The sequence below is a fragment of the Macaca mulatta genome, chromosome 19 (genome assembly GCF_049350105.2).
Source record: "Macaca mulatta isolate MMU2019108-1 chromosome 19, T2T-MMU8v2.0, whole genome shotgun sequence".
In the NCBI taxonomy this organism is placed as follows: Eukaryota; Metazoa; Chordata; class Mammalia; order Primates; family Cercopithecidae; genus Macaca; species Macaca mulatta.
The window spans coordinates 10,113,516-10,137,530 of NC_133424.1; the positions used below are offsets into that span (position 1 = coordinate 10,113,516).

A 24,015-nucleotide genomic window follows, 5' to 3' on the forward strand; every position below is an offset into this window, starting at 1 on the left:
CCAAACGGACTAAGACAATCTCCCCGTTAATTTAGGTCTTATTTCTCTCAACCGTGTTCTGTGATTTTCTGTATTGCACCATTTTATTGATGCTATTATAAATACTAGTTTTAAATTTTCAATTTTTCAGTGCTAGTGTATAAAATTATTTACAATTGTGTATAATTTATATTTGACCTTGAATCCTGCAAACTTTGTATAGTTATCTATTCCTGTAACTTTTTGGAATATCCTACATAAACAAATCTGTCCTCTGTATTAAGGCAGTTTTGCTTTCTGATATCTGTGCCTTTTATTTCTTTATGTTTTCTTAATGTACTGGCTAGGGCCTCCAGTAGTGTTGAGTGAGAGTGGTAAGAACACACATCCTTGTCTTATTCCCAACCTTAGGTAGAAAGTGTTCAGTCTTCTACCATTAAGTATGATGTTAGCTGTGGATTCCTTTGAAGACAGCTTTATTAGGTTGATGACGTTCCCTTCCACTGCTTGTTCACTGAGAGATTTTATTTTATTATTATTATTTTTTTTAGCATTTATGGATTTTAATTTTTTTTCTTTTTTTTTTTTTTTTTTGAAACAAGGTCTCACTCTGTTGCCCAGGCGTGAATCCAGTGATGCAATCATAACTCACTACACAGCTTCTAACTTTGGGGTCAAGTGATCTTCCCACCTCAGCCTCCCAAGTAGCTGGGACTATAGTAGTTCACTGAGAGATTTTATTATAAAAACCTTTTATCATAGAACCATTTCTTAAGATCTCAGAGACTTTTAGTTTGGTGTTTGATAGAGTCTTATGAATAGATATAGTATGTAGAAGTTTAAATAAGGTGCCTCTCCATTAACCAAAAGAGCATCTCAGCATCCCTTCTGGGCATTGTTCCCCTGCAGTCTCACAGACAGGGGTCCAAGATAGAGAAGGGCCTAATATATTTAAGCCATGGCTTTTGTCTAATGACACAAACCCAGTAAAATTAATGGAGATAAATGGGAAAAGGGTTTTTATTGCACTGGCAAAAGCAAGGCCAACTTTGTCCAAATAAAATGGAAAGAAGTAGTACAAAATGAAAAGAGACCTTCGAACCCCCAAACTGCAGTTAGAAAACAGATGAAATAGGCCTGTGAAACTACTCAGTTGAAAATGTTTACTTTTTATGGGAAAGCAAGTATGATTCAGAGTACGGAACTTCAGAAGAATCACTCCTGTGGAGTTGCACTGGTGCATAAGAAACAGATGACATGTTTCTGCCTGAATTTAAGAATTGCTGTGGGTCAGGGGCTGCTGTGGAATCCCATTTCTTCCCACCCAGGCCTTTTTAATGGGAATGTCTATTTTAACTATCCCATTCCTGTCCCAAACTCTGTATTGGTTGTGTGGGGGAACAGATAACGTCTCTTTAGCTTATAAATGTTCAAATCTAGAGGAGCAGGAGTATATTCAAGAAACCAAACCCAAGGACTCTTTTACGATTTTTATTTGTTTTTATTGTTATTTTTAAATTTTTATTTTTATTTATTTTTTGAGACAGAGTCACTGTGTCACCCAGGCTAGAGTACAATGGCACAATGATCTTGGTTCACTGCAGTCTCTGCCTCCCAGGCTCAAGCGATCCTCTACCGCAGTCTTCTGAGTAGCGGGACTATAGGCACATGCCACCGTGCCCAGCTATTCATTTGTTTGTTTTTGGTGGAGACAGGGTTTTACCATTTTGCCCAGGCTGGTCTCAAACTCCTGGGCTCAAGCTGTCCTCCTGCCTTGGCCTCCCAAAGTGCTGGGATTACAGGCATGAGCCACTGTACCCAGCCACTTTTCAAAAAATTTTTTGAGACGGGGTCCCATTCTGTCACCCAGGCTGAAGTTCAGTGATGCAATCATAGCTCACTGCAGCCTTGAATTCCTGGGCTCAAGTGATCCTCCTGCCTCAGCCTCCTGAGTAGCTGAGACTACAGGCACATGCCACCACACCCAGCATGTGTTTGTGGGGAGTAGAGGGGAGTCTTATTTTGCTGTTCTTGCCAAGGTTGGAGTGCAGTGGCACAATCATAGCTCACTACAGCCTTGACCTCCTGGGCCCAGGTGATCCTCCTGCCTCAGCCTCTTGAGTAGCTAGGACCAGAGGCATATGCCACCACGCCTAATTTTTGTATTTTTTGTAGAGACGGGGTCTCTATGTTGCCCAGGCTGGTCTTGAACTCTTGGACTCAAGGGATCCTCCCACCTCAGCCTCCCAGAGTGCTGGAATTATAGACGTGAGCCACTGCTCTTGGCCCTCTTTTCTGGATTGCACCTTATTTAGTTGACCAGATCCTGGACATAAAACCAGAGTCTGCTACTACGGGCATGAGACTTTGGTGTGGCCTTAGGAAGATAAGTATTTCTTGTATGTGGGAAGTATAAATATTAATAGTTTGTAGCCACGTGCAGACTCCGATGGTTTTAAAACATGGCCCTAAAATTCTTTGATAGTTTTACCTCCCCCTTGTATTTGCACTGACCTTTGACTGCATTTCCCAAAGGAGTACGACATAAATGATTCCATGAGATTTCCACAGCGAGGCCACAAAGGGCCATGCGGTTCCCTCGTGGTTATCCTGGAACATTCCCTCTTGAGATGCTTGCTCCTCTTAGTGCTTCCTCTTGGGAACTAGCAGCTCTGCTGTAACGGAGGCGTTACATGTAGATGGCTGCCATCAACAGCCACCAGCTGCTGTCTGTCTTTTAGCCATTTCAAGGAAAACATCAGATACAAGAGTGATGATAGAATCAAGGTGATTCCAGCCCCCAGCCTTTGGATTCAGCATCAGCTGTGTAAGACTTCCCAGCTGAGGCCCTGGACATTGTGAGGCAGAGACAAGCCATTCATTCCTACTGTATCCTGTCCAAATTCCTGCCCCATAATCTGTTAACATAATAGAGTGGTAATGGTTCTTTACCAGCAGTTCTCAACTTTTTATCTTGAGACTCTTATACTCCGAAAATTGAGCACCCCAAAAATCTTTTGCCAATGGGCATTCTATCTGTGAATATTTAATATTTTAGAAATTAAGGCCGGGCATGGTGGCTTTTGCCTGTAATCCCAGCACTTTGGGAGGCTGAGGCCAGCAGCTCAGCTGAAGTCAGGAGTTCGAGACCAGCCTGGCCAACATGGCAAAACCCCATCTCTACTAAAAATACAAAAAAACTAGCTGGCATGGTGGTGTGTGCCTGTAATCCCAGCTACTCGGGAGTCTGAGGCAAGAGAATCAGTTGAACCCAGGGGGAGAGGTTGAAGTGAGCTGCGATCATGCCACTGTGCTCCAGCCTCCAGCCTGGGTGACAGAGTAGGACTCCATCGCAAAAAAAAAAAAGAATTGCAAATTTTAAAAATATTTTAGTAATATACATAACATGCTTTTTAAAAATAACTTTTCCACAATAGCAACAAAATAATGTGGAAAGAGTGGCATATTGCATGCTTTTGCAAATCTCTTTAATGTCTTAAGAGCTTAATAGATGACAGCTGAATTTTCATACCTGTTTCTACATTTTTTGCCATTAATTGCTTTGATTAAAGTATATATAGAAAGTTTGGCTTTGCTGAGATATATAGTTGGAAAAGAGAGAAGCATTTTCAGGTAATTTTGAATTTTCTTTGATATTACACCAAAGCTCAAGAAATGGTAGTTTGTGAAGGATTAGTTGCAATATGGAATATGAAATCCTGTCAAGGAATTGTTTCTTTTCTGTTACATTAAAATCCGTTTGTTTGTCTTGCACTATTTTTTTCTTTCTTTTCTTTTTTTTCTTTCTTTTTTTTTTTTTTTTGAGATGGAATTTTGCCCTTGCTGCGCAGGCTGGGGTGCAATGGTGCGATCTCCACTCACTGCAACCTCCGCCTCCTGGGTTCAAGCGATTCTCCAGCCTCAGCCTCCCAGGTAGCTGGGATTACAGGCACCCACTACCATGCCTGGCAAATTTTTGTATTTTTAGTAGAGACAGGGTTTCACCATGTTGGCCAGGCTGCTCTCGAACTCCTGACCTCAGTCAGTTACCCACCTTGGCCTCCCAAAGTGCTGGGACTACAGACATGAGCCACTGCGCCCAGCCTATATCTTGCACTTTGGCTACTTTATTAATGCATGATTTCATACCTTACTACATGACTTAGAAAATAGGGCCAGCACAGTGGCTTATGCCTATAATCTCAGCACTTCGGGAGGCCAAAGTGGGAGAATCACTTGAACTCAAGAGTTTGAAAGCAGCCTGGACAACATAGTGAGACCCTCATTTCTAAAATGAAAGGAAATCGTTATTTACTTCATTACCCAGATCTTCCAAATGTTGACCTATTTTACAGTACAGTGTCTAAAATAAACCTTCATGAACATGACCATTGATCCTATCAGAAAAGTTTACATGTGTTGAGACACTTCCAAGGTGACAGATCTAAGCTTTCTAACTTTTTCTGTTCCCTCAAGGACATTTTTATTTATCCCAAGTGTGGGACAGTGAGGCATTCAGTGACTGTGCAGTTCAGTGCCACTGCCCTTTTTTTTTTTTTTTTTTTTTTTTTTGAGACAGAATTTTGCTCTTTTTAGCCACAGGCTGGAGTGCAATGGCACAATCTCGGCTCACTGCAACCTCCGCCTCCCGGGTTTAAGCGATTCTTCTGCCTTAGCCTCCCAAGTAGCTGAGATTACAGGCGTACTCCACAACGCCCGGATAATTTTGTATTTTTAGTAGAGACAGGGTTTCGCCATGTTGACCGGGCTGGTCTGTAACTCCTTACCTCAGGTAATCCACCCACCTTGGCCTTCCAAAGTGCTGGTATTACAGGCATGAGCCATGGCACCCAGCCCACTGCCTTAATTTCTGCTGAGGCACTAGCACTTTTGTCCACTGTTGTACTGTGTCATCAGTATAAATGTGGATATGGTGAAGAGGTCAAGAATGTATTTGTGCTATTATAACAGTAGTTTTAATCTCACAGACCCCCTGAAAGTGTTTTGGGTCCCTCAGCAGTTTACCAACCCTGAGAACCGCTATTCTGTATCACTAAGCTTGAGGTGGTTTTTTTTGTACTACAACAATAATCAGAACCAAACTCATACCCTTTTTTCTTCTTTTTTTTAATTATTAGTTTCTTCAGTGGACTAGACGGCTGACTGGGAAGATTCCAGGGTCCCAACAGCTTCAGAGTTGCAAAGCCTGTAGAGGTACTGTTTGCTGACATAGAGCCTGGGTGTTGAGGGCTTAGACTCGAGCCCAGCTACTGGAATGTGGGCCTTGCAGCTGTTACTGTTGAGCTATGTGTCTGGGGCCCTTCCCTTAGCCTTTCCTGAATCTCATTCTCCGTTTGTTAAATGACATCATAAATAAGGCAAATGATTTTGTTGCTAAATGCCAGTGGAAACTTTCTAATAGTTGTAACTGTCACAAGGTCTGATGACCTCACAGTTGTTTTGCCCTTAATGGATGCCATAAAATGCCTGTGGTTCGACTCACTTCATTACAACTCCTTGAGGGATCACCATTGTTACTGTCTTAAGTGATCTGTGTACGATGAAATATCCACTACCATCTCTGATGGATTCCAGTACCTTGTTTCATTTGAGTCTGTCCAGTCTTTAGAGTTAACAGGGGAACCCTAGTTACTGATTCCAGACTTTCTGGCCTCATCCAAAATTAACAGCAGCCAATTTGCATTCTTCTGGGTTCTATATTGTTGGCCCGATATTTAGAATTATTGTGTGCCTCTGGGCAGAGAACTCACAGTTCAAAATATCTTTTTTTTTTCTTTGATACAGGGTCTTGCTCTGTCACCCAGGCTGGAGTGCAGTAGTATGATCATAGCTTACTGCAGCCTCCACATCCTGGGTTCAAGTGATCCTCCCACATCAGTCTCCCAGGAGCTGGGACTACAGGCACAAATCACCATGCCCAATTTTCTTTTTTTAACTCTCCTATTTCTTTCCTCTCTCTTGTTTTGGAAGTTACTCAGCAAGCTGCATCTGTCCAATTGGATATGTATGTCATGTCCTGTTAGAATGAAGTATTTCAGAGTATAAGCATCATAGTAATAAAACTAACAATATTGTCATTAAGCCACTTACTTTAGAGATCCTGTGATGAACCCAAAATCTCCCTTATTGCTGACCCTGGAGACCTATTAAGTCTAGGTGAAATAATATCAAGAGTTAGACTGATCTTTTTTTCCCCAATCACTTTGCCTCTAAGTAACCATTCTTCAAATTCAGAACCACACTCAAGGTAAAATATAAGTAAGGGCTGCTTATTTTTTGCCTTTGTTTTGGCACCTGTAGACAATACAGTTTATTTAATTTCAGGTTTTCACTGTTATATACAGTCCTACCTTGGAGATTTGTGGGTTTGCTTCCACAGACCATCATAGTAAAGCGAGTCATACAAATTTTTTGGTTTCCTAGTTCATATAAAAGTTACGTTGGCTGGATGAGGTGGCTCTCACCTGTAATCCCAGTGCTTTGAGAAGTTGAGGTAGGAGAATCACTCAAGTATAGGAATTTGAGACCAGCCTGGGCAAACATAGCGAGACCCCATCTCTACAAAAAAGATTTTTTTTAATCAGTCAGGTGTGGTGGAGTAGCTGTAGTTGTAGCTACTCAGGAGGCTGAGGCAGGTGGATTGCTTGAGTCCAGGAGTTCAAGGCTACAGTAAGCTATGATTGTGCCACTGCATTCCAGTCTGGGTGACAGAGCAATACCCTGTCTCAAAAAAAAAAAAAAAAAAAAAAAGTGCTGAGCGTGGTGGTTCATGCCTATAATCCCAGCACTTTAGCAGGCTGAGGCGGGTGGTGGATCACCTGAGGCCAGGAGTTCAAGACCAGCCTCTCCAACATGGTGAAACCCCATCTCTACTAAAAATACAAAAATTAGCCAGGTGTGGTGGAGCACACCTACAATCCCAGCTACTCGGGAGGCTGAGGCAGGAGAATCACTTGAACCCAGGAGGTGGAGACTGCAGTGAGTCAAGATTATGCCAGTGCACTCCAGCCTAGGCAACAGAGCAAGATTCCATCTTTAAAAAAAAAAAAAAAAAAAAAGGTTTATTAAGTGTGCAGTAGCATTATGTCTAAAAAACAAAGGACGCACCTGAATTGTAAAATACTTTGCTTCAAAATGCTGACAGAGAAACAAAATGAGTATGTGTTATTGGAAAAATGGTGCTAGTAGACTTCATCAGTGGAGGATTGCCACAAACCTTCAATTTGTAATAAAAATAAAACCCCACACATTATCTGCAAAGCACAATAAAATGAAAGTATGTTATATGCTGATTTTCAGGAATTAGAAGGAAGTGAGAGTATTGCTGTCATCAGAAATAAGAGGATTGTTTTGCCAAGCTACTGAAAAAAAAAAAAAAACTTTCATTCCTTTGTCAACTGCAAGAATTGTAGTATTTGACAAGAAACACCCAACTTGTCAAACACTACGATTCTTGCAGTTGACAAAGGAATGAAAAGTTGAAAGTATATGTGAGGCCGGGGCACGGTGGCTCACACCTTTAATCCCAACACTTTGGGAGGCCAAGGCGGGGGGATCACCTGAGGTCAGGAGTTCGAAGCCAACCTAACCAACATGGCAAAACCCCGTCTCTACTAAAAATACAAAAGTAGCCAGGCATAGTGGCAGGCGCCTGTAATCCCAGCTACTGAGGAGGCTAAGACATGAGAACAGCTTGAACCCAGGAGGCGGAGGTTGCAGTGAGCCGAGATCGTGTCATTGCACTCCAGCCTGGGCAACAGAGGGTGACTCCATCTCAGGGAAAAAAAAAAAAAAAAAGTATATATGAGCATTTAACAAGGCTATAGGTTTTGATTTTGAGCCCTGAAAACCCCCAGGTTTGGTTTCATTGGGAATTTGTTTTCAAATATGTCTCTGCTCTGGATCCAGAGGTGGCACAATTTTGCCAGTTTTTGATACATAAATGGTGACAGTATCCTTTATTTTCTTTTAACGAAAATCCTAAAGTAGTCTTTTAAAATAATTCTGAAAATCTGGCCAATAATAATACAGGACTCACAAATGTAAACTTTTCATACGGAAGAAATACTACCCATTGAAATTGGAAAGCCAGTTTTCAATTTGGGGCCTGCTTTTTTTTTTTTTTTTTAATTGCTTTAAGAGATCAAGGATTTTAGACAAACACGTCATAAAGTGTTTTTAGATTTGCATGAACCTACTGTGGCTTAGTATAAATAAATCCCTAACATGATTTTTACAGATGCCTGTGAAAATGGGGGTTTCTACACTGCCTACCCCAAACCTGACTACAGTCAGAACAGGGCCCCGCGCAGGGAAAGGCTATATCATTAATTCTCAAATGAGATTGGTCTAAGCAGGAAGTGCATATCTAGTGCAGTAGTTTTAGGCCAACCTTTTTCAGAGCCTCAGGCTCTGCCTGTCACCTTGAAGGCATCCATGTGGGTACCCTCAGGGCTTCTCTTTGCCATAACAATAAAAGGATTGCTCCCACCAATGTTTGCGTCCATGGGAGAGGAGGTAGGAGCAGCAGCCCTTGTCCTGTGTGTGGGAGACCCTTGAAGGGCTCAGTGGAAATTGTCAGCAGCAGGGAGCAGAACAGATTGTGGTGAGAAGAGACATTCCACTGAGTTTCTGGGCCTTTGACTCCCTGGGACTTCCTTCTCTATCCACCCTCCCTCTCCAGAAAAAAATAATAATTTAAAAATGGAATCGGTGTAATCAGTGAGGTAGCTGTATTGCAGTGAACAAGCAGTCTGCTCTTGCATCTGCATGCATGCAGCCTTGGCAATTTCTCTAGAAAAAAAAAAAAGAGGCCAGGCACAGTGGCTCACACCTGTAATCCCAGCACTTAGGGAGGCCGAGGCGGGCAGATCACGAGGTCAGGAGATCGAAACCATCCTGGCTAACGAGGTGAAACCCTATCTCTACTAAAAAAAAAAAAAAAATACAAAAAATTAGCTGTGCGTGGTGGCAGGCGCCTGTAGTCCCAGCTACTCGGGAGGCTGAGGCAGGAGAATGGCGTGAACCCGGGAGGTGGAGCTTGCAGTGTGCCAAGGCACTGCACCTCCAGCCTGGGCGGCAGAGCGAGACTCCGTTTCAAAAAAAAAAATTTTTTTTTAAAAGAGGTTCTACCTCTTGCATGAATACAGATGGAGGCCAAGACCAGCATTAACAGAGGCTGTGTGTTTGCCATGGAGCTCAGGAGGGCTAATGGACATTTTACTTCTGCCTCAGACCATCACACTTTGTCCCCGGAACAAAGTCGAGAGTCCTTGGTCAATGAACGTGTGTAAATATCCTCACACTTCACCTAGTAGTTCCTTTTTAGGCTCTAATAATGTGGTAAAGAAAAGAACCTAACTTCTTAAAATCTTTCCTTTTTTGGATGTAGATTGAAATTTTTGTTTTAAACACAATGGCCCTAATGCCTGAATCTAATGTTAGTAATTAATCCCTAGTGCTTTAAGGATCTTCTGTTTATAGGCAGTTATTTTATGGAGCTGGTCTATGTGAGAGGCACAAACTGCCAGGAGGGATTGAGATTTCCTTTAGCCAGGATTCTTAGTTCTGAGTGGCTCTAGTGAATAACATTAACAATGAATCTCTGGCCGGGCGCTCATGCCCCTAATTCCAGCACTTTGGGAGGCCGAGACGGGTGGATTGCTTGAGGTCAGGAGTTCAAGACCAGCCTGGCCTGGTCATGGTGAGACCCCGTCTCTACTAAAAATACAAAAATTGACTAGCTGGGCGTGGTGGCGGGCACCTGTAATCCCAGCTACTTGGAAGGCTGAGGCAGAACTGCTTGAACCTGGGAGGCGGAGGTTGCAGTGAGCCCAGAGCGCGCCACTGCACTCCAGCGTGGATGACGAGCAAAGCTCAGTCTCAAAAAAATATTAATTTTAAAAATAATGATTCTCTTAAACATTCTTAAATCCTTCTGTCTAGGTAGGAGTTTTATTCATGGGAGTGTCTGGAAAAGGGACAAAGGCTATTGAGATTTTTTTAAAAGCCAGGATTTGGGATGTCTGAATACAGTAATAACTCCAAAGTCATTTAAAATCCATCTTTTTTTCTACCACCGGACTGAGATTTTCAGTTTTAATTCTAAGGTTCCAATCTTGCAAATGTGAATCAAACCCTGTTGGTCCTAACAGGATCTCCTTTGTTGGCGGATAATTTCAAGTGCTGATAGAGACCCTCAGTTTTTTTAAATACCTGGACTTAATTGTTTAAACTGGAGTCCAGACCAAAATATCCCTGACCTCGGGGGTCTTCCTTTGCTCAGGAAGAGGGAAGGGGGCAATTGGACCCCTTTTCTTCCTGTGGCTGCAGAGTCCCATTTTCCTCTGGGGACATTTGCTTTTTCCCTTGGGAAGACCGTAGGGATTCTAGTTCCTGCGGACCCTTTTACTTAACTTTGAGACCCAAGCAAGTTACTTGGCTTGTGCCTCTTATTTTCTGTAAAGCAATGAATAAAGAGTCACAGCCTTCGCCCTAAGGGAGCAGGCCCGTCTGCCACTCCCCATTCCCAAGTCCTCAGGGCGAATCCGCCAAATGCGCTAGCTGGGGAGCCCGCCCCTCACAGCCGCTGGCCGGAAGCGGAAGTGCGCTTTCATCGCGTCGCCGTCTCCCAGCGCTGCCGCCTGCAGCTGAGAAAGGTGTTCGTATCGTTTGTTGTCCTAGCGGGCCAGGCCCAGGTGCGCCCCGCTAGTCAGGCCGGCGGAGTGGGGAGGGAAGGGGTCAAGGGCGCCCTGCGCAGCCCCGGCTGCTCCAGACTTTGCCTGCCGCTTCCCGCCCAAGCCTCCGGCTATCGCCGTGTTTCTTCCCGGAGCCCCCGGCTGCGGCTCCTTCCAGCACCGCTGGGCTTGGGGCGGCCATTCCGGAAGTTGGTCCCTGGGAGGAGGCGAGTGGGTTCATGTGGTCAGAGCGCGTTGGCGGGGCCTCTTCTCCACTTTCTGTACCGTCCTCTTTAAACGTCTTCCCCAGTATGAGACTATTTTTCTCAAGAAAATGCCCTCGTGTGCCTCACTTTCGGCTATTAGAAGGCATATCTTGGGATGTGCATTATAAATTTGCGGAGATCGTTCCTTTTTTTCTCCTCTGTTATGTGGATGCACCCTAGTGCTTGATGGGCATTTGAGTTGTTCCATCTGAGTGGGCTTGTGCGTGTTTATTCGTATTTGTGGACTTAGGTCTTCAAAGTTTGTTTTTGGAAGTCAAGTTGTTGGGTCAAAGGATAAATGAATGTGTAATTCCTAGGTATGACCAGATGCCCGTCTATGGGACTTGTGCTTTTTTGAGCCCTCAGGGTGTATGTTTTGTATACAGCAAGCAGCAGACCTTAGTTTTCAGTTTACCTGTAGTTTGTTTCGGATGTTTACATATTCACATATTGTTTATGAATAAGAAGTTTATTCTCCCTTTATAATCCTATTATGACCCCACTCCTGCCCCGCAAATTTACTGCCCTGCCTAAGACGTCCGAAACATTAGAAGGAGCAATCCTTGCTGCCTTCCAGGTGTCAGAACGAAAGCTTTCAGCTTGTCACTACTTACATGTTTGCTATATGTTTTTGATAGATTAAGGACATTCCCTTCTGTAACAGCTTTATTGACATAAGATCATATATTTCATCTCATTTAAAGTGTATAAATCAGTGGTTTTTAGTATATTAAGAGTTGTACAACCATGACTGCAATCTAACTCTAGAACATTTTCATTGCCCCAAAGAGAACCCCATACTCATCAGCAGTTATTCCCCCATTCCACTCCATTTCACTGGTAACCACTAAGAGACTTTGTGTTTCTGTGGATCTGCCTATTCTAGACATTTCATATAAATGGAATCATGAAATGGAAATCATGAACTATGTAGTCCTTTGCGACTAGCTGCTTTGAGTTAGCGTAATGAATTCAAGGTTATTTTGTAGCATGTATCACTGCTTCATTCCTTTTTTTTTTTTTTTTTTTTTTTTAAAACGGAGTCTAGCCCTGTCGCCAAGCTGGAGTGCAGTGGCGCGATCTCAGCTCACTGCAACCTCTGCCTCCTGGGTTCAAGCGATTCTCCTGCCTCAGCCTCCCAAGTAGCTGGGATTACAAGCGTGCTCCGCCATGCCCGGCTAATTTTTGTATTCTTAGTAGAGACGCAGTTTCACCATGTTGGCCAGGGTGGTCTCGATTTCCTGACCTCGTGATCCGCCCATCTTGGCCTCCCAAAGTGCTGAGACTACAGGTGTGAGCCGCTGTGCCCAGCCTCATTCCTTATTTTTTTTTTTAATGAGAGGGGATCTTGCTCTGTCACCCAGGCTGGAGTGCAGTGGTGCCTTCGACCTTCCTAGTTTGGCCTCCCACCTCAGCCTCCTGAGTAGGTAGGACCACATGTGTGGGCCACCAAGCCCAGCTAATTTTTTAAATTTTTGGTAAAGATTGAGTCTTACTGTGTTACCAGGCTGGTCTGAACTCCTGGGTTCATGTGGTCCACCCACCACAGCCTCCCTTAGTGCTGAGGATTACAGGCATGAACCACCATGCCTGGCCTTCATTCCTTTCTGTTGTCAAATGGTAGTCCATTGTATGGATACACCACATTTTCATTTATCCATTCATCAATTGATAGACATTTGGGTTGTTTCTCCTTTTTGGCTATTATGAATACTGCTGCTGTGAATATTTCTCTTGGGCATATACCTAGGAGTGGAATGGCTTGTTCATGAGACGAACTTTTATGTTTAATCTTCTGGTGAAATGCCAGGCTGTTTTCCAATGTGGCAGCACCACTTCACTCGCCTCCACAAAAAACAAGAATTTCTCCACATCCTCAACACTTGTCTTTTTAATTACACTCACCTTAGTGTGTGAAGTGGTATCTTAATGTGGTTTTGATTTGCATGTCCCTGGTGACTAATGATGTTTAGCATCTTTTCATTGCAGTTGACCTTTTTATCTTTACAAAAATGTTCATTCAGATCATTTTGCCCATCTTTGAATTGTGTTTTAAAAATTCAGCTGAGGCTGGGTGTAGTGGCTCACGCCTGTAATCCCAGCACTTCCGGAGGCCGAGGCGGGCGGATCATGAGGTCAGGAGACTGAGACCATCCTGGCTAACACGGTGAAACCCCGTCTCTACTAAAAATACAAAAACGTAGCCAGGCATGCTGGCACGCATCTGTAGTCCCAGCTACTTGGGAGGCTGAGGCAGGAGAATCGCCTGAATCCGGGAGGCAGAGGTTGCAGTGAGCAGAGATCGTGCCACTGAACTCCAGCCTGGGAAACAGATCAAGACTCCGTCTCAAAAATAAATAAATAAAGAAGCTGGCTGAATTAAATTCAGCCTGAAAGTTTTCAGGCTGAAAACATTTATTTTTGAAATTATTATGTGATACTGGTTTTTATCACTTTGAGTTGATCATCCTGGTTTTCTTTTGCTCTATTAATGAAGCAAATTATATTGATTGATTTTCTAATAGTAAGCATCTTGTATTCCTCTGGTAAACCTAACTTAATTCTGTTGTACTATCTTTCCTATTTATTGACATTTTTATTTGGACTTATTTTCCTTAGAATATCTGAATCTATGTTGAAATTTGCCTATGATTTTGTTTACTTAAAGTGGCCTTGTCATGTTTGATATCAGTATGCCAATCTCAGAGAACATTCTTCCTTTTATACTGTTAATCACTGTAATCCCTTTGATAAGTTAAACTGTTTTGTGAAATTAGTTTAAAAGTGACCATTTTTTCCCCTTGTAATATTGTAAACTGCTGTTAATAGAATAATCAAATGCAAACATGACATTTTGAACCATACAGGGTTCTGGGGTTTGCATAAAGGCTATATTAAACCTTCCAAATACCCAACTCTCGCCTATAGAGTGGATAAGTTATCCATACCTAACATAATGCAAACGTTAGTGACGAATTACATTGAAGTGTAGTTTAAGTAACCAGAGTCTTCATAAATATGCCTAATCTCTGGAAGATTTTCATCCAGACTAGAATTCTTTCTTCTTTGAGTGGCATAACTGACTGATTAAGCCTTTGAGCATGGTGTTTTTTGGTGAATACCTAAATAATCCAGTTTTGTTTTCTATTTTAAAAGAATGTCTGGGCAGTGAGTTAAGCTGGGAAGACCTAGCACCTTGCTGACAGCATCAGTCTAGATTCTTCTCTTTTACGTTTTTTAAATTGTGGTAAAATATCTAAAGCCAAATTTGCCATTTTAATCATTTTTAAATGTACAAGTTAGTGGCATTAATTGCATTCACAGTGTTACTCAACCATCACCAGCTAGTTCTTTTTATTGTAATTTCTACATAGTCAGTTTTGGTAAGTTATATTTCTGTAGGAATCAATTTATTTCCTGAAAGTTTTGAATTTGATTAAGGTTATTCATGTCTTGTTTAATCTCTGCAACATCTATAGTTGTGTTTTTCTCTCTTTTTCTTTGAAGAGTTTTGCCTGATTTTTTTCCTAGTAGCTTTCAAAGAACCAGTTTGTTGCCTGAGTGATACTGTTGTTTTCTAGTTCATCATAGTATTTTTTGCTATTCCTGCTCCAACCACTTAAGTTAATTTTTAACTTCACTTCTTTTCTAATATAAACATATAAAGCTTATTTTTTTCCTATGGACCAGTTTAGGTACATTCTACAAGTTGTGGTACTTAGAACTAATCAATAACCATAGTATTATGTATTTTCTAATTCAATTCTTTTATAAAACCATAAGTTCTTTGGAAGTGTGATGTGTTCTTAATTCCAAATGTGTTACTTTTTTCTATTTGCTTGAAAAATATGAAACCACTAACATTCAACCACAGTTTTAAACTACCAAAACAGCCATTTCATATAGTGCAACGTAATCTCTTGTCATTAACTTACAACTTAATTACATTGTAATTAAGACACGTCAGAGAACGTGTCTGTATACCAAATCTTTTTCTAATTTTTTTTAATTTTTAATTTTTGTGGGCACATAGTAGGTGTATATATTTAAGGGGCACTTGATGTTTTATATACCAAATTTTGAAAGGTTGAAGACAAGCTTTACAGTATATTTACCATACAGTATGGTCAGTTTTTATAAACACTTCATTTGTGCTTCAAAAGAATGTCTGGTATACTCAATACATTCAGTCGTATCCCTCAGTGTGCTAGATTAAACATACTTATTGTATTGTTCAAATCTTCATATCCTTTTTTTCATATGATCTATCGCTGAGCAGTGTTTCAAAGTCTTAAAGTGTTGATGATTTGTGTTATTTCTTCTTTAATTGTACTAGCTTCTGCTTTATGAGTTTTATGAGACTAGAATTTTATATCTTCCTAATTGGTACTTTACATCCTCATATCATTACCTCTAATAGTGCTATCTTAAAATGTATGAAATTAATTTAGCAAACTTTATTTTGGTTAATATTCACCTGATATATCTTTCTTATTTTTGAGACTCAGTTTTGTTTTGTTTTGTTTTGTTTTTTCTTTTTTGAGACGGAGTTTCGCTCTTGTTGCCCAGGCTGGAGTGCAGTGGCGCAATCTCAGCTCCTGCAACCTCCACCTCCCGGGTTCAAGTGATTCTCCTGCCTCAGCCTCCCGAGTAGCTGGGATTACAGGCATACACCACCAAGCCCGGCAAATTTTGTATTTTTTTTTTTTGGCAGTGACGGGATTTCTCCATGTTGGTCAGGCTGGTCTCAAACTCCTGACTTCATGTGATCCATTCCACCTCAGCGAGACTCAGTTTTTATGTGGTGTTGTGGGTTTTAGTGCATCTAATGAAATAACATAGAGCTGGAGTTTATCTTAATCTACCAGGACAGTCTTTTTAAACTGCAGAATTTAGCCCATTTGTACACTTACTGATAAAGTCAGACATTTTCTACCATCTTACTACATTGTGCTTTTCATTTGACCTATTTTTTTGTTTCATTTCCCTTATTTTTCTTACCTTTGGAATTGAGGGTTTTTTTTTTTTTTAACCTAATTCCATTTTCTCTTCTAGACTGAGTTAAACTCACTATGTCCATCCTTTGAATTTTTACCCTATTTTATCATGCATACTTACAGTCTAAAGCTAATCAATATTGTGAGTCCCCAGTGGAAGAATACAAGGAACATACAGCCTCCTTCCCAATTTATGTATTATTTAGTATTAGGATTGAGCTTATTTTTCCATCTCACAAATTGGATATTATTATCATTTTATATAATAAAGGTTTCCTTAATTTTATCCATTTTACCTGTGTTCATTCTACTTAACATTTTGGGTCTTCCAATTCCTATCTCCTGAAGTACTTTTAATTTACTTCTGTGATGGTCTTTTTTGATGGGTACGTTGTCTCAAGTCTTTATTTTAAAATGCCTTTATATAACTCTCCTTGTATATTTTTTAAGCTTTTAATCATGAAAATTTTTAATTCTCCACAGAAGTAGAATAGTACAGGTGTCTCTCGTATCCATGGGGGACTGGTTCCTGGACCCCCACAGGGCTTCCAAACTCCACAGCCACAAATTCCTTATATAAAATCGCATTTTATTTGCATATAACCTGTACACATCCTCCCATAAATGCTATGTTTTCCCTCCCATTTACTTTAAGTCATCCCCAGATTACTTATAGTACCTAGTACAATAAGTGTTATGTAAGTGGTTGGTTGGTCTTTTGGTTTTTTTTAAGAGATGGAGTCTCATTCTGTTGCTCAGGCTGGAGTGCAGTGTTGTGATCATAGCTCACTGCAGCGTGAAACTCCTGGACTCAGGTAATCCTCCCACCTTAGCCTCCCAAGTGGCTGGGACCACAGGCATGCACCACCACACCTGGATAACTTTAAAAAAAATATATATATATATATATATATATTTGTAGAGACAGGGTTCTGCTTTATTGCCCAGGCTAGTCTTGAACTCCTGACTTCAAGGCATTCTCCTGCCTCAGCTTCCCAAAGTGCTGGGATTACTGGTGTGAGCCACTGTGCTGGACCATAAATAGTTATGCTGTATTGTTTAAGGAATAATAGCAAGGGGGAAAGTCTACATGTTCGGTATAGACACAAGCATTCATCTTTTTTTCCACATATTTTTGATCTGTGGTCGTGTAGTGGGCTGACTGTATAATGAATTCTCACGTCCTTAACACTCAGCTTTGACAGTTACCAATATTTTGCTCATCTTGCATCATCTAGCCCTTAGCTGTCCAATACAGTAGCCACTAGCCTCGTGTGGCTATTGAAGTTTAAATGCTTAAAGTTTAACCTCATTTCAAGTGTTCAGTAGCTGTCCATACATGATTAGTGGTTACTGTATTAGCGGTTACTACAAATAAATATTATTGGATAATGCTGTTTTTTTCCCCCCAGATTTGTTTTTAAAGCAAATTCCAGACATCCTGTCATTTCTTCAGTAAATTACTAACTGTGCATCTCTAGTTGGTTCATCACCACTACTCCATTATCCCAACTAACAAAGTCTGATGTTCCCTGACTGGCTACAGAATATCTTTTTACGTTTGGTTTGTTCAAATGAGAAGCTTAACAGGGTCTCCATTTTTTTTATTTTATACCCCTTAAGTTTCTGTTGTGTCTGTTCTCTGCCTCCTCCCTTTTCATTTTTTTAATCCACTGATTTATTGAAAAAATAAAGTTATTTGTTCTTAAAATGTCCCACATAATATTTGGATTTGGCTGACTGGTTTGTTTTCATTGCTTAAACTGGTTATCTTTGTATTTCCTATAAAGAGCAGCTAGATAGTTTAACTGTCTAGCATTCTAGGTTGATAAGCCATTTTTTTCTCAGCACACTGAAGACATAGTCCTGCTTTCTTCTGATGTCCATTGTTGCTGTTGAGACATCAACTATCAGTCTGTTTTTCCTTTTATAGGTGACGTGTGTTTTTCCCCTGGCTGCTTTGAAAATCATGGAAAAAAATCAAATACCAAGGAAGAAAAATCTATAATGAAATTAGATGTGGATTTCTTTTTATGTATTCAGCTTGGGGCTTATAATACTTCCAGTACCCAAAGGTTAGTGTCTTTCACTACTTCAAGAAAATTGCTAGGTTTTCATCTAATAGTGCTATCAAAATTCTAATCTAGTAGTTAATACTGGCATTGAATTTCTCATTTCAGTGGGTTTATTTTTCATTTCTAAAAATTGCTTTTTAAACTAATTAACCATTTTATAGTATCTTATTCCACATCCAAATTTTTGTTAATTTCTTTAAGCTTTTATATTTTTTAAAGTATGTCTAAAAGGATAATATCTGAAGTGTTAGGCTTTTCCACCTGATGGCTGTGTTTTAGTTGTGTCTTACACATGGTACATTGCGTATTTGTGTTTGTTTCTTAAACTGTGCCTTCCTCAGTTTACTTAGAACTTTGCATATAAGATTTTTTTCTCAAGACCTGACTTAAAGTTGATTTTCCAGAGATAGGTCCATTTGCTTGCACTAGTTGCTTGGGGACAATGCCACTTAGGACCCTCTTAAAGTGAAATGATTCTCTTGAGGTTGTTTGAACTACACAAATGAATTTGGACTGAAACCTAAAAGAAAGCACTTGTATATACAAATCCTCAAGAGAGATTTTCTTTCTATTATGCCTGACAGGTACAGTTAGTTCCTTGCTTCATGTTTCATATGGAAATTTTACTTTCTTTTTAAAAAACTTTTCACCATGGATTTTCAGTCATACCCAGGAATAGAGTGCTATGATGAAGCTACTATGTACCTACCACCCAGCTTCCATGATTGTCACCATTTTGCCATTCTTACTACATCCGTTTTCTCCCTTGCTTCCTTTCATAATTCAGTTTTTGTTTTTTTTTTTTTTGAGAGAGTCTCGCTGTGTCTCCCAGGTTCAAGGTTCAAGTGATTCTCCTGCCTCACCCTCCCGAGTAGCTGGGATTACAGGCACCCACCACCACACCTGGCTAATTTTTGCATTTTAGTAGAGGCGGGGTTTCACCATGTTGGTCAGGCTGGTCTTGACTGGTTTTTTTAAAGGAGTTGACACCGAAAGGACAGGCAAGAAAGGCAAAAATAATGAAGTGAAACTACATCAAACTATCATGTCATCTACAAACAGATAATTTTACTTCTTTTCCAATGTAGATGCCTTTTGTTTTCTTGCATAATTGTTCTGCCTAGAACTTCCAGTCGTATGTTGACTGGAAGTGGCGAGGATGGGCATCTTGTTCCCAATCTTAGAGGAGAAGCCTCCAATTTTTTATAATTGACTGTAAGCTGTGGCTTTGTCACCTATGGCCTTTACTGGTATTGAAGTGCATTCCTTCTATAACTAATTTGTTGAGGGTTTTTATCACAGAAGAATGCTGAGTTTTACCATGTGCTTTTTCTGCATCTATTCTAATGATCATATAGTTTTTATCCTTCATTCTGTCAGTATGGCGTATCACATTGATTTTGCATATCTTGAACTATCCTTGTATTTCTGGGATAAATACCACTTGATCATGGTGTATGATCCTTTTAATGTACTGTTGAATATGGTTTGCTAGTATTTTATTGAGGAGTTTTGCATCTATTTTCAGTAGGGATATTGGCTTGTAGTTTTTTGCTGTTACAGTGTTTTTTTCTGGCTTTGGTATCAGTGTAATGCTGACCTCATAAAATGAGTTTAATGAAGAGCTTGGTTGGGCTCTTCTTCCATTTTTTTGGAAAAGTTTGAGAAGGAGTATTCTTTAAATGTTTGGTAGAATTCAACAGTGAAGCCACCAAGTCCTGGGCTTTTCTCTGATGGAAGATTTTTCCTTACTGATTTAATCTCCGTACTCTTATTGATCTTGTCAGGTTTTCTATTTATGATTCAGTCTTAGCAGGTTATGTGTTTTTAGGAATTTATCCATTTATTGTAGATTATCCAATTTTTTGGCATATAATGTTTCATTATAGTCTCACAATCCTTTGTATTTCTGTAGTTACCAGTTGATTTTTTTTTTTTTTTTTTTTGAGACGGAGTCTTTGCTCTGTCGCCCAGGCTGGAGTGCAGTGGCGCCAACTCGGCTCACTACAAGCTCCGCCTCCTGGGTTTACACCATTCTCCTGCCTCAGCCTCCCGAGTAGCTGGGACTACAGGCGCCCGCCACCTCGCCCGGCTGGTTTTTTGTACTTTTAGTAGAGACGGGGTTTCACCGTGTCAGCCAGGATGGTCTCGATCTCCTGACCTTGTGATCCGCCTGTCTCGGCCTCCCAAAGTGCTGGGATTACAGGCGTGAGCCACCGCGCCCGGCCATTTTTTTTCTTGAGACAGAGTCTTGCTCTGTCCCCCAGCCTGGAGTGCAGTGGCCAGATCTCAGCTCACTGCAAGCTCCGCCTCCCGGGTTCACGCCATTCTCCCGCCTCAGCCTCCCGAGTAGCTGGGAGTACAGGTGCCCGCCACCTCGCCCGGCTAGTTTTTTGTATTTTTTAGTAGAGACGGGGTTTCACCGGGTTAGCCAGGATGGTCTCGATCTCCTGACCTCGTGATCCGCCCGCCTCGGCCTCCCAAAGTGCTGGGATTACAGGCGTGAGCCACCGCACCTGGCACTGTAGTTACCAGTTGTAATGCCTTCTCTTTCATTTCTAATTTTACTTCAGTCTTGTCTATTTTAATCTTAGGTAGTCTGGCTAAAGGTTTTTGTTGGTTTATCTTTTCATACAACCAACTTTCAGTTTCATCGATCTTTTCCGTTGTCTTATCTCTTTCTCATTTATTTCTGCTATGATCTTTATTATTAATTTCCTTCCTTCTACTGGCTTTGGGCTTAGTTTCTTCTTGTTTCCTTCTGCTGACTTTGGGCTTAGCTGCTGCTTTTTCTAGTAACTTGAGGTGTAACATTAAGCTGTATAAGATCTTTCCTACTCACCCTTGCTCTCTTTGGTTCCCATTTACGTGGAATGTCTTTTCCCATCTTTTTACTTTCAGGATACATGCATTCTTAAAGCTATAGTGAGTTTCTTGTAGGCAGCATATACCTTAGGTCTTTCTTTTTTAATCCAGTCAGCTACTATATATTTTGACTAGAGAATTTAATCCATTTACTTTTTTGTTTGCTTTAAGGAGATAGGATTTCTGTCACCCAGGAGGAGTGCAGTGGCATGATCATACTCCAACCACTCCCAAGTTCAAGCGATCCTCCCACCCTAGCCCACCAAATAGCTGGAACTACAGGCAGATGCCACTGCACCCAGATAATTTTTTTAAATTATTTTCTGTAGAGATGTGGTCTTGCTATGTTGCCTAGGCTGGTCTCAAACTCCTGCCTGCTCTCAAGTGATCCTCTCGCCTCAGCCTCCTGAGTACATTTATATTTAAAGTAATTATTGATAAGTAAGTACTTACTGTTGCCATTTTATTCATTCTTTTGTGGCTGTTGTACAGATGTTGTGTTCCTTTCTTCCTCCCTTCCTGTCTTCCTTTGTGATTTGATGACTTTCTGCAGTGATATGCTTTGATTCCATTCTCTTTCCTCCATAGTATAGGTTCTTGTTTTGTGGCTACTATGAAGCTTACAACATCCTGTAGTTTCAGTAGTCTGTTTTAAGCTGTTAACAGCTTAGCTTTGATTGCATACAATTTATACTCTTACTTCCATTTCCCACATTTTATGTTTTTGATGTCACAATTTACATCTTTCTATATTGTGTATTAACAAATTATAACTTTTTAATATTTTAATCTTTTATACTAGAGTTATAAGTTATTTAGATACTACTGTTACAGTATTAGGGTAATCTGGATTGAGTGTATAATTACCTTTATCCCAGTGGGTTTTATAATTTTATATGTTTTCATGTTACTAAGTGTCCTTTCTTTTAAGCTGAAGAATTTACTATTTCCTATAAATCAGCTCCATTACTCATGAAGCCCCTCATCTTTTGTTTGTCCAAGGAAGTTTTTGTCCCTTCATTTCTGAAGGCCATTTTTGGCAGGTAAAACATTCTTGGTTGGTAGTACAGTCATGCACTGCATAAAGACATTTTGGTCAGCGATGGACCACATATGTGACAGTGGTCTCATAATGATGCTTAAAAAATTCCAATCACCTAGTGACATAGCCAATGTAACATTGTAAAGCACATTACTCACATGTCGTGGTTTAAACCTGCACTATCAGTCATGTTACCATAGTACATATGATTATGTACAGTACAGATTATATACAGTACATAATAATGGATAATAGTAATAAGTGACCACATTACTGGTTTATATTATTTTTATACTATTTATATTATTTTAGAGTGTATTCCTTCTACTTACTAAAAAAGACGAGTTAACTCAAAAACAACCTCAAGCAGATGCTTCAGAAGAGATTCAAGACAGTGATATTCATGATCCTAAGCCTGTGTAGGCCTAGATTGGTGCATATTTGTCTTCGTTTACAACAAAAAAGTTTAAAGAGTAAAATCGGGCAGGCAAACTGGGCCTTGAAAGTAGGCTACTGAGTTAAGAAGACAGAGTCCTGGAAGATTTGCAGCAGGTTTTGATGACTTCACATACACAGCTAAGTGTACTAAATGTTGTTCTGGAATGTCACCCTTTTATTATGAAATGCAAATATGCTCACCTTTATGGTCCTTAGGAGTTACTCCTTATTATTGTAAGTAATTTAGGGATATTAACTCAGCCCAACCCTATGAAGTCTGTCCTATTCTAACAATGAGGAACGTGAGGTGCGATACAAGATATTCCAAACTCATCTTGAAGATTTCTTATTCTATACCAGACTCAGCTATTTCCCCAGTGAGTCCTGGTTTCTGTCACAGGTAAATGATATTCAGAGAGTTTTGCACTTTAGAGGCGCATTCCTCCTGAGCCGTTAGCAGTCATAAGCCTTTTCAGTGGTTCAGGCTAGAAAAAAGTCCAATAAGAAAAAATGAAAAATGCATACTATATTTCTAATTTGAGGATACACTGTGTTCTTGGATAAGGAGACAAATTGTAACTAAACGCTATGTGTGTGTATACTCTAGTATGAAGAAGCTTCCGAGCCTGCTAGTGTTGAATATCTAGCAGGCCTAGACTCTAATGGCTTCTGTTTTCTCCTTTAGCTCTGCCTGCTTAGGACTCTGCCCAGCCAGGAAGGAAACCTACAGGAGGAAGAATGGCTGCAGGGTGGCTGACAACCTGGTCACAGGTACACAAGAAATTTCTCGATTTCCAAAAGCACACTGCCATTCCTGAAAAGAACACATCTCTTGCCCCTGACCTGAAGCTTCACAGCCCAGTCTGAGCTGGCTTCATCTTCCACAGTTCCCAGGCTGCTGCATGTGGAAGAGGGAATCCCTGGGAAAGGCTTGTGTTCCCACATTTGTTAACGTTCTCCAGATATTCTTCCATATTTTTGAGTATGAATTCCATACTTGAGTGAGTGCTGTAAACAAAGACTTTTACTAGGAAAACTGTTGATCATTTCTCAAGTATTTCTTGCATTCCTACAGTATGCCCTATCTATTCTGGATCTGAATAAGACCAAAAGAGTCCTCACAGCCTCACTGTGCAAAGATCAAGCCAACCATATTTTAGAAAAGCTGTTTTGACCATGACCCTGAATAAAATGGCCCAGGGAGTAGGATTTAAAGAGAGTTCTGAGAAGTCAGCTTTAAGGCAAATTAATAGAAGGCCTCTGATGTATGTCTGAGTTTCCAGTGCCCTTGGTCTTCTCTGCAGTCCTGTCAGCCTCACCCACCATTCTCCTGGTATATTGTCAAAAATGGTCATCGGCTGAGCCAGCATATGTATGTGATGTTTTAGAACTCCGTGACCTTCCAGGAAGTGGCAGTGGACTTTTCCCAGGAGGAGTGGGCATTGCTGGACCCTGCTCAAAAAAATCTATACAAAGATGTGATGCTGGAGAACTTTAGGAACCTGGCCTCAGTGGGTAAGGCTGGCCTCTTTCCTTCATTTGTTTATGTAGCAGATAGTTTCTTAAGTGCATATTGTATTCCAGAATCTGTGAAAAGAATGGCAATACAGTGGTTAACCGCAAAATGAATGGTCCCTGCCCTTGAGGGGGCAGTCC

General features: G+C 40.7%; 2 protein-coding genes and 1 long non-coding RNA gene across 21 annotated transcripts in view; 2 read left to right on the forward strand and 1 right to left on the reverse strand.

Annotated features, from left to right (window-relative positions):
- Positions 1 to 23,130, forward strand: part of ZNF559 (zinc finger protein 559) — a 54,748-nt gene extending 31,618 nt beyond the window's left edge. For 10 of the 12 annotated variants that reach the window (XM_077977187.1, XM_077977180.1, XM_077977189.1 and 7 more), the window contains 3 exons: positions 5,118 to 5,193; positions 17,873 to 18,014; positions 22,236 to 22,877. In XM_077977187.1, the coding sequence (XP_077833313.1) occupies positions 5,118 to 5,193; positions 17,873 to 18,014; positions 22,236 to 22,344 (327 nt within the window). In that variant the 3' untranslated portion in view covers positions 22,345 to 22,877. Of the gene's footprint in view, positions 1 to 5,117; positions 5,194 to 17,872; positions 18,015 to 22,235; positions 22,878 to 23,044 lie in introns of those variants that run through there. The other 2 variants (XM_077977190.1, XM_077977191.1) reach the window with 2 other exon arrangements.
- ZNF177 (zinc finger protein 177) overlaps positions 1 to 24,015 on the forward strand; it is a 30,098-nt gene that overhangs the window by 3,128 nt on the left and 2,955 nt on the right. For 4 of the 8 annotated variants that reach the window (XM_077976330.1, XM_077976334.1, XM_077976332.1 and 1 more), the window contains 3 exons: positions 5,118 to 5,193; positions 23,045 to 23,130; positions 23,748 to 23,874. In XM_077976330.1, coding sequence (XP_077832456.1) covers positions 23,098 to 23,130; positions 23,748 to 23,874 — 160 coding nt within the window. In that variant the 5' untranslated portion in view covers positions 5,118 to 5,193; positions 23,045 to 23,097. 8 annotated transcript variants of the gene reach the window in all.
- LOC144336650 (uncharacterized) lies at positions 5,922 to 7,495 on the reverse strand. The gene is made up of 2 exons (XR_013408870.1): positions 6,874 to 7,495; positions 5,922 to 6,558 (listed from the first exon to the last, which is right to left on the reverse strand). It is a non-coding gene; the product is annotated as an uncharacterized LOC144336650 (long non-coding RNA).